Source organism: Eurosta solidaginis, chromosome 1 (assembly GCF_040869045.1).
Source record: "Eurosta solidaginis isolate ZX-2024a chromosome 1, ASM4086904v1, whole genome shotgun sequence".
Lineage (NCBI taxonomy): Eukaryota > Metazoa > Arthropoda > Insecta > Diptera > Tephritidae > Eurosta > Eurosta solidaginis.
Window position 1 is genome coordinate 75,484,763 of NC_090319.1, and position 9,893 is coordinate 75,494,655.

The following is a 9,893-nucleotide window of genomic DNA, read 5'->3' on the forward strand; positions in this document are numbered from 1 at the left end:
TAACTCCGTGGTACACCTTGGGAAAGAGGACCTTCCTATATCCTACGCTTCCACAAATACTCTTTGAAACCGCCAAGTCCACTCAGTATCTGCGTGAGATAGTAGTTCCGTTCGCCGTGCTTCCGCTCATTCCATTGAGCTATGTCCAAAACTAACGTGAAGGTCCAATACAATTTACTTGAGGTCTCCCATCGTTCTTGCCACTTAGCTATTGCTTGTGTCCTTGCTCTTTTGGCATCTTCAGATAGTCGCTCGATATTAGTGTTATACAGATCGGCCATATCGCTTGGCAATAAGTCCACTGGGATTTTCCGGGTTAGGACCAGGATCGCATCGTCGGACACCGTCCGATAAGCACTTGCTATTCTTATAGCGGTACGCTGCTAATATATCTTTTTGATGGGTCCATTTATAGCTCTTGCTCTTCCTCTGTCTACTCTAGTGACTATATTTATTTTAACACTTAAATTTTCCTTATCTTACCCATTTCCTCTCCAGGTTTCAAGCTGATCAGTCTGAACCAGTAAAACTGAAATGCTCACTGTGACAATCTTACCGGGTATGAGTGCAGCGTAAGCCACTGTCGACTAGAAACGTCGTTGCTAAAGGAAAAACTGTTGCGGGTGTAAGTAAGTTTGAGCCAATGAAGTATAGAGAAGGTAAATGAAAGAGTTGACGACTAATGGGAATATGTTAATGCAAGTTAAGATGCCGTTATATAAATGAAAAGAAGGCGTTGGTTAATTTTGAATTTATCATAAACAACTTTCAGCCCAAATGGCAAAAAAAGGTAACGAATTAAAACCTAAAAACTAAGTCAAAGAAGAACTGTAACAAGAAATAAAAAGAAGAAAATGAAACTGCGAGAGGTCTAAGACAAAATTATGCATTTATCTTGCAATGGATATCTGAATCCGAAATCTATGTTTATGTTGTCACAGTTAAGCTGAATTACACAAATTTAGCATTAGATGCAGAACTAAAAGGTGAACAAAACCTGTCAACAGCAGATGAATAGATAAACAAACATAAAGAAAAAAGGAGGAAAATAAAAAATCGTTAATAAAAATGGGCGATAAAAGCACGAACTTCGAACTTTCCTTAAAACCTAACAAAGTCTAAAAAAAAACTTATCTGCGACTCGGCGAGCTGTCACACTGTGGTAGGTGGCTCCTTGACATATGCAAAAATGTGCCAAAATCAAATTTGAAACGCTTTGACATACGACGAGTTGGCGCAACGGCGGCAACGCTAAACACAAAAGCGCCGACGCCGTTGTTAATGCAACATATATATGCTGTTGTTGTTTTGCCTACAAAGCGGAAGAGAAACTTTAGCATATGACACGATCAGTGGATCACTCATCGACGGACGGCTGAACGGCGTTTTGCACTCAGCCGGGTGTTGCCACCACAATGATGACGACGATCAACCACAATGACGATCCAAACGACCAAAACTGTATGATGTCGAACAAATCAAATCAGCATACAATAGCAAAATGCTGGGAAATTCACTGTGTGTTGACAAAGCCACCAATGGTGTCCAAACATAAATCATGACAAGCGCATGCGCAAACACCACAAAGGGACAATGGGCGATATACACAAACGATATATACAAACAAGTACACATAGATGAAGGAAAGTTATGCCCACTCATATACTCACTCGTATGTGTCTATGAGGCGCCTAGCATAGAAGCAATAAACAACTCTTACAACAACCATTTGATTGTAGAATCATCAGCGCTGTCTGCTTAAAGCAACTCTGGTGAAGCGCGCAGTATTTTCCCATGACCGCAGTTTGCAATTCAAATTATCAAGCGTAACTGGAACAAGTAAGTCTTTCTGCCCACCAAAGCATATGTATGACTGTAGATACTCACTATGATAGCATCGCAAAATTTGTCATGTGTTTGCACTTTTTATTTTGCCACATGCAAATTTACAAAAAAATTCAAAAACTAAAAAAAAAATGTTTATTTAAAAACCACTAAAACATAAACTAAAAAAGGGTACCTTGTAGAGGCACATATGCACAAACACACATCCATACACATCTATATTTGATTAGCCCCCAGCGCATAACTCCTGCTTGTAGATTAGACGAAAGCCACGACCCACATATTCCTCATCCGTGCGCACTGGAAATATAATTGGTCCCGCGGCGACATCCTTAACCGGTGCATTTTGTGTGAAATCATCTATAACGGTGCCATCGTTGAAACGTTCACCACATAGTCGTACTTGATTGATACCAATATAGTCATCGGGACAATTAAAAATACCCGCACCCGCTTGACCGTCGGGCACCAAGTCAGCTTCTTCTGGAATTGCAAATACAAAATGTGTTTGCGGATGGATAAAAATTAAAGAAATCGGAATGCGGCGTAAAATTGTGTTAGAATTATTTGAAGAAAAGTTTGGAATACAAATTAGACCAAAAAATGGTATATGGAAAGGTAAACATATCGCACATCTAGATCGAAACAGCAATCAACTTAAAAAATCGCTATGTTCAAAAAACGCGAAAAGCTGATTTCTTTTTTTATCTAAGCTTTATGTTCCTGATTTGTGAAGGTATATCAGTAAGTCGTTCCGTAATTAATGAGCTGGGAAGCCCGGAGGTAAAGGAATGCTTCAAAATTTAAGATATTTTAGTTAGCTCCCTATTGATCTAGGTGTGCGATATGCTTGTCTGAATAAATCGACTGCTGTGTGGATTATCACCCTATCTCCGCTGCCAGTTCGAAAATGGCGCATCTGAGAATATTTTTCAAAAACACTCTATCAGAGTTGCATTGATGAACGCCGCAGCGCACTTCAAAATATATTGAATTTATGCTGAGATTTGGCACTCTTTACAAGGCTCAACTGTCAACGCTGTTAAAGCACACGAGCAGCAAATAATTTCTTCCTGCACCAGTGGGATTCGCTAGAAATATTTTCTACGCCGTGGCATCCTTAATCCTCGCATAACATGGTCTAACCTGAAGAGACGCTTCAACTTTATTGGCTGAACTAACTAACTATAGCGTTTTCTTTTCTGGCTAAAGTGTTGCGCTTTTTGTACGCCGCGCAAGGGTTGTTTTTCTCCTCTAAAAAACAGACAATGCCTTTACGGGGTATTTCGTTCTTTTGTGAAAATTGTTGCCTGCTCGCAACGCAAAAGCGTTACACTTTTACCCTGTATAAAATGGCGGTGTGGCAGTGCAACTCTGTGAAACTCTCAATTCGCTCTTAAGTTCCACATATACCCTGTTAATATGAGTGAATATGGTGAGTTGGAATGCTCTTTGTATGCACTATAAATGTTGAACATTTTCTGGGGTAGGAGTAACTCTATTAAGGCTTTACCATTTACTTAGGCAACAATTTATTTCAGAAAAGAAAACGCTATAACTAAACAAATAAATGTCTACGGGCTAAATTTTGTTTTAAGTACAGGATTATAGAGTCGTGTAAACGATTCGCTGTAAAAATAGAGGATCGTATGAAGGAGATAGGAAGGTACACCTCAAGGCAGAAAGAGGGAAAAGCAGAGGCAAAGCTGAGGGCAGATATGCATATATATAGAAGTAAACCATTAAGAGATTAAGAAAGACTATACGGATGAGGGAGGGGAAGAGAGGATTAAGAGCGAAGAGAAGTAATTTAGGGGGAGGGGAAGAGGAAATAAATAGATAGATATAGTGGCAATGCAGAAGGAAGTAATATGGAGAGGGAGAGAGGTTGTGCGAGAGTCAGAAGTGAGAAGAGGAGGAGGAAAGGAATGAAAAGGTCACAAAGCACCAGTAACTGAGGAAAATCATATGGACATGAGAGGGAGAGTGAAAGTGGGACAAATAGTGACAGGAAGTGGGAGAGGAAGAAACTGAAGAGTAGGGGTAGAGTGAGTGAGTTTAAAAAGCTGGCATAGCTATTGAAAGAGAAAATTATCACAGCGTAATGAGGTTGGTTGCATGGGAGAATGAAAGGGACTCCCAATCGCGCGACTGGTAAGAAGGGAAAGAGGGAGGGAAGGTGCACAGAAACGAAGGGAACAAGGTATTGGTATAGCGCAAGATAAAGGAAGAAAGGGAGAAAGTGGGGGAAAAACGGAAAAGGACTATGGGGCGAAGATGAAAAAAAGCGGAAGAGTAGCACGTAAAAACTTCCTAGAACTATTTTTCAGTTCTGCTTGTAAATCCAAGGTCCGCGCAGGACATCTGCTGGGCAGAAAGTACTTTATTATATTCTTCTTCACTATTATGTTCTTCTTGGCAGATTTATCCACTTGCAGCAAGACTTTTTAGTTACTAATTTGGCAACGAGCTTCTGCGCCGACTATGTTCACCAGAATCAAATAGAATATTCCGCATGATGGAGAGGCAAATCATTAGAACCCGCACTTGGTTTTGAAGGCCCCGCTGAGGAGAAAGAAAGGAATCTTCTGAGTGGGCTGAGAAGTATACTTGGTAACCAATCAAGACCAAGGGAGTTTTAATCGCGTGCAAAAATGAAAGGACTGAAAATGGCAAATGAATTGAAGTCTTAAAGGCCGAGTGAGCCTTTTGATCCCTCAAAATCTGGTCGTGTGTGAATCAGCCCGTAATAAATTTTGCTTCGGCACTAGTGTAAGGGGCAATACGCTCATCTACATACAACTTAGCTTTGAATATTAACATGACTATGGCAGCAATTTTATGAACTGACTCTATAATTCTTTGAAAATTGAATCAAAAACGCATTCGTGAAACAGGCGTAGATGGGATCGAGACTTCTAGCTTCAAAGGGTGCTGGCCTATTCAGGGGCCAGAGTGATAAGTTTACGACATGAAAGGGTTTGGTAATGTGGGCCATTGCAACGGCAGAAGTATATACATATATCGTAGATTGGAGTGATATTTTGCTTAGACCCAAGGCTTGGATGAGATTTCCTGTCAAAGCTTTTCTACGTTGAGGCATGACTGTCGTAAGAGGCGACTAAATTACCAAAATGATTTAAGGGGTTGTGTAGCGCAACCCCTTTAAGGTGTTTCCAGCGCAAAATATAGCTTATCCAACTCAATTGTTAACCTCACTTACCCGTGGCGGATTATATTACTTTAACAACCGAGGCTCTGGCATCCCAAAGCTCCTCATGGATGTAGGCGGTGGGAGGGCAGGATGGCCTTGAGGGTTCATGTGGTCATACTAAATCGTTCCCGAGGTGGTCGGGCTGGTGCCGTAATGGTGCTTGTTACCGGAACGTACCGGAGCTGCATCCGGGAAAGGACCATCAACATCGTTCACACGCTCCAAGGCCTTCCGAAAGTGTCCTTATCGTTACAACAATAACAGTAGGGGCGAACCAGTTTTAGAAAATAATGTCACAGGTATTTCTGTGTTAGTTATCCACAAGGTCACATTATTCGTTATTAAGTTTGTCTTCTGGACCATGCGGACTCCAAAAATCTACACGGCTTGGCTAAAACTATCTTAGCTCAATATACTACGGGCCGACTAATTCCTAAGTTCATATTGTGGCGAATACTAGCAGTTCTATACATCACTATGCTGCTGCAAAATAAATCCACAACAACAATAAAGCAAGCAGCCACGCTTATGTACAAGGCAACGAAAAATATTCCACACACATGTGTAACCAGCAGCTTGAAGCAAAGATATTATTTCACATACACATATGTAGCCATCAGTTAAGATCAGAAATTGTCACTCACATATACACACGCATATAGCTAAATAACCAAGTATGAGATACATCAGTTCCAGAAGGCATGTTCGTGAAAAGTCTAGACCATAGCAGAAATATGCGAACGAGGCAACAGGGAGTGTAAAAGCAGCGCAAACTGAGCAATAACTAATCAGTTTGATTCAAACACGCTATTAGTGAAGTATAATTGTAATTGTGAAGTACTCCCGAAGTAGTCTAAATGAAGACTATTTTGCAATACTGAATATTTGAGTTATTTGTTCGTGAGTACAGCGATTCGAACGTTAGCAGAAGGTTCATAATAATCAGGGCCCGTATTACGTGTTACGATCAGTGACTGAAAGTTATTTTCACTCAAGCGATAACTATGCAACTGTGAAACTATTTCTAAAAATTATAATATGTTATGGATCTAACGAGTACTATTTGTCACTAGCTCGCATATGCAATCATCCGATCCACCATTTCAGAGCTATTGTGATTTAGAAAATGAGTTTCGATCACGGATCGTAATACGTAATACGGGCCCAGAATTTCCCTAAGTTCGTTACAATATATTAGATAACTCACCTTCATCTTTGTTAACAATTTGAAAAGTTGGTAGTTCGCCAACATTCTCCTCGTTTCTATAAGTAACTGAACACATATCCTTATTACGTTTTACGCATATGGCATAATTTAGATTATTCTGAATATAAGATTGAAATCATCAATGAAGTACCATGGATGCAACTTGAGCTTAATATGAATTTACCAAATATGTTGCGCCGCCAACATTAACGAAAGTACCTTCCGGATCATAGTTGAAGGACTTCACTGCGCCTTCGTTGTCGGTAAAATATTGCAAGCAACCCCCGGGCGCAAGATCACTCTCAAGCTGGGAATGAAACAATTTACATATATATTGTATGGATATTATTATTTTCAACTTTGCATACCTGAACTATTTTGATGTTGAAAGATCGGTCACCTGTTGCGACTTTGCTGATAAACGATATATAGACTTTCTTCTCGAAAGAGTTCGTAACGTCAACGTATACTGAAATATAGTCAAAAATATGCATTAATACATAAATACAAATTGTAAGGTATAAATTCTGTCACAATGGCCGCTGACTCCAAAAAATACCCGATCAGACTATGCTGTTTATGTGAAGTTATAAAATTCAAATAAATTAATGCTTATAATAAGCTACAATGAAGATGTATCTAGATGGGTTAATGTTCCTCGCTGGGAGGGAACATTGTGGTTTCCGCGCGAGAGCTTAACCGAAGTCCGTAGCGCCCGAGGACAACTGTGACTGTATGGTAACTAATCGCACCTAAACTATTTGACGGCATGGAAGGCCGACGAAAAGACAAAATTTGCCCGCTAGTTCAAAGAGTTAGGCGGATCATGCCTAACTTGGACACGGAAGCCTCACCAACACGAACCCCTAACCCTGCGAAGCAACAACTGTTATCGAGTATGAACAATGAAGGGGACTCCAAAAATCGAGGGGGCTCCAAACATCGAGGAGAGGGTGCTCTTGGTATGGGTCCAGAATATGTTAAAAGCAAGTCGAAGGTAAGTAGCTGATATAACTTAGCCACATGCCACTGATAGTGCAACTGAATTGAGGAAAAAAGCGAAAAGAAGAGGCAGTAATTGGCTGAAATCGATGATGATGATGTTCTTAAGAGCGGAACAAAAGGCAAGTATACCTGTCGTAAAAGGCGAATCAAATACAATTGATTCAAGGGGTTGTGTAGCGCAACCCTTTCAAGGGACTGCCAGCGCAATATATAGCTTCTCCAACCCAATAGTCGACCCCACCTACCCGTGGCGGATCCTGTTTATTTAAAAGTCAAGGGTCTGGCGACTCCAAGTTCCTTATGAATATAGGGGCTGGGAGGGCGGGATGGCCCAGAAGGTTTCATGTGGACATACTAAATCGTTCCTGAGATGGTCGGTCTAATACCTTAATGGTGCTTGTTACCGGAACGTACCAGATCTGCATCGGGCAAATGGCCATCAACATCGATAACACTCCCCAGGGCCTTCGGGGAGTGTCCTTATCGCTACAACAACAACAACAACAGCCGAACAAAAAGTAGGGAAACGACCCAGTCCCATGACTATAGACCATCCCATGGCCACGAGGCCAGATGCATGTCGCATTAGTGAAAAAACATGTACCTCGACAGCTGAACAGTCCCAAAAAAAGCTAACTTCGAGTGTACGGCCAACTCGTAGACGGTAATATAACGGAATAAACCTCCTACATAGTAAAAATGTGTCGAGCGTACTTCCCCTGGCTCTTGAAGAGAGGTTGGCTGGTAGAAAGCTGGACTTCGCCCTTCAGTTTAAAATTTCAGATTAAAGACGAAGCTATCAAGAGGCCCACAATGACTTCAAAAGTAATGTCTGAAGAGTTCTGAAACTAATGCCGAAATAATTGCGAAATGGTTTCAAAATTAACTCTCTAGAGATCCCCAAAATCAAGACCAATTCCCAATTAAATCAATAACCGTACTTACAATGTTGTCCTGTATTTATTCCACATAAAACCGGAACAACAAAATTCGTATTTTGTCCTGAAACAATAAATTGATCATCCACGCAATCGCCATCAGTGGGTCGATTTAACTAAAACGGAAGACATTTTCGTAAGAAAGTTTCACTAACGGTCTGTAAAACTAATCACCTCGAACATTATGAAATCAAGACGTAACTGCTCCACATTTTCTCTCAAATTTACGATTAGCACACAAATCAATATCTCGCGCACCGGTTGCGGATAATTGGGACTCTGAAAATAGACTACAGCTTGTTTCGTGGTATCACCGCAGCCAGTCAAAACTAAGAGCATTAAAAATTTATATCAAGACACTTTCATTTTGAGCTGCGCACACTTACAAACACAACATACGCCCATACCATCTGCACATGGTTCCATCGGTATGCCACCTAAACTTGTACATTCAAATTCATGATAACAAACTCCTTCTAAGGCGCGCATACGTACATCAATCTCATCACCGATGGCCACTGAACATTTGGTATTCTCGAAATTAATAACTTCGAAGACATTCAGAAAACCTTTGGCTTTTGTTTGATTTGCGCTGGGTTTTTTCTGCCATAGATTAAATTTAAATGATGAAATGTGAAAGAGCATTTCTTTTATTGTATTTGCAATTTGTGGCGGCCTTATGCTTGAGTTAATAACATTAGCTACGGACTGAGTGCTGCCTGTAGGCAATTTCATTATCACTGTAGTTGGTGTTGTTGGTGCTTTGGTTTTAGATGGCCGTCGGATTGTTTGTTCTGTAAGTTGATTTGAAGACTTCTCATATTCTTCTGTTGGTTCTGTTGTAGCTGGTGCAGAAGTCGTAGTTGTGACAGCAGATGCCGTACCTTGTTCTGGTCTTACATCGGGCAGCTTATTCCAAAATATGCGTGGCATTTGTTGCACCGGTTGAAAACGTAGTTTATTGCGATTCCAAATTATCCCTTCAGTATTCAACGCTTGAACCGGCCTCGCCTTTAACTCATCTGTTGACCAACTACTTACTTCTCGTAATGTCACAAAGTCATCCAAATATGTTGCCACCACACCCACTAATACGCTATAAATACACAAAACCTTTAGCAGCAGTTGTTGTTGCATAGCGGCTGGACCCGTTGTTGAATCGTTTGAATAGAAGTCACATCTCAGACTGTTGACTTTGTTAAACCATTTGAGCTATACGCACTAAATTCAGCTTCTTCATTTCTATGTAAAAATATTATTAGCAGATTTCTTTCGGATGAGTGTCTTTCTTTAGTTAACTTTTGCGCGTTATTAGAGCATTAATTGTCAACAAGACTTTTCCGTATTGCAAGTGCATAATGTAAAAAAAAAGCGAAATTGCAGCCAGCCCATTGCTTTTTAGTTGTTGTTGCAGTGTAACTTAACCTTCACTTTTTGCAGCGGCTGTTATGGTATTTCTTTACTGTTTATCTGTGTCATGGTTATTTGAGTTCGCACGTTACACGGATACATGTTTTGTTGCTGTTCTTGTTGTTTTTTGCAGCCAGTCGGCTCCCTCTGATCATCATCTTGAATAATTGGAGCTCAACACCTTAGGCAACAACTAGTGTTCAAACTTCACCTATTTATACAGCCAACACAGTTGTGTCTCCCCTTTTCTCTGTTACAAAGAGCGGGTATCGAT

At 40.5% G+C, this 9,893-nt stretch overlaps 1 protein-coding gene across 1 annotated transcript; it reads right to left on the reverse strand.

The window, feature by feature from the left end:
- Nucleotides 1–1,915: 1,915 nt before the first annotated feature.
- On the reverse strand, nucleotides 1,916–9,346 carry LOC137236904 (uncharacterized). Its single transcript, XM_067759997.1, has 7 exons — nucleotides 8,596–9,346; nucleotides 8,384–8,538; nucleotides 8,217–8,325; nucleotides 6,635–6,735; nucleotides 6,451–6,573; nucleotides 6,267–6,384; nucleotides 1,916–2,328 (listed from the first exon to the last, which is right to left on the reverse strand). Exons 1-7 carry the CDS (start codon nucleotides 9,344–9,346, stop codon nucleotides 2,072–2,074), a joined length of 1,614 nt encoding a protein of 537 aa, XP_067616098.1. The 3' UTR covers nucleotides 1,916–2,071.
- Between the last annotated feature and the right edge of the window lie 547 nt (nucleotides 9,347–9,893).

Excerpts from the sequence above, each read along its gene's own strand:
- LOC137236904 (XM_067759997.1), bottom strand. The coding sequence starts at position 9,346 with ATGCAACAACAACTGCTGCTAAAGGTTTTGTGTATTTATAGCGTATTA. Across the intron at positions 8,326-8,383 it reads TTGATTTCATAATGTTCGAG|TTAAATCGACCCACTGATGG; the intron begins GTGATTAGTTTT and ends CTTCCGTTTTAG. Across the intron at positions 6,385-6,450 it reads TTGGCGGCGCAACATATTTG|AATAATCTAAATTATGCCAT; the intron begins GTAAATTCATAT and ends TCTTATATTCAG.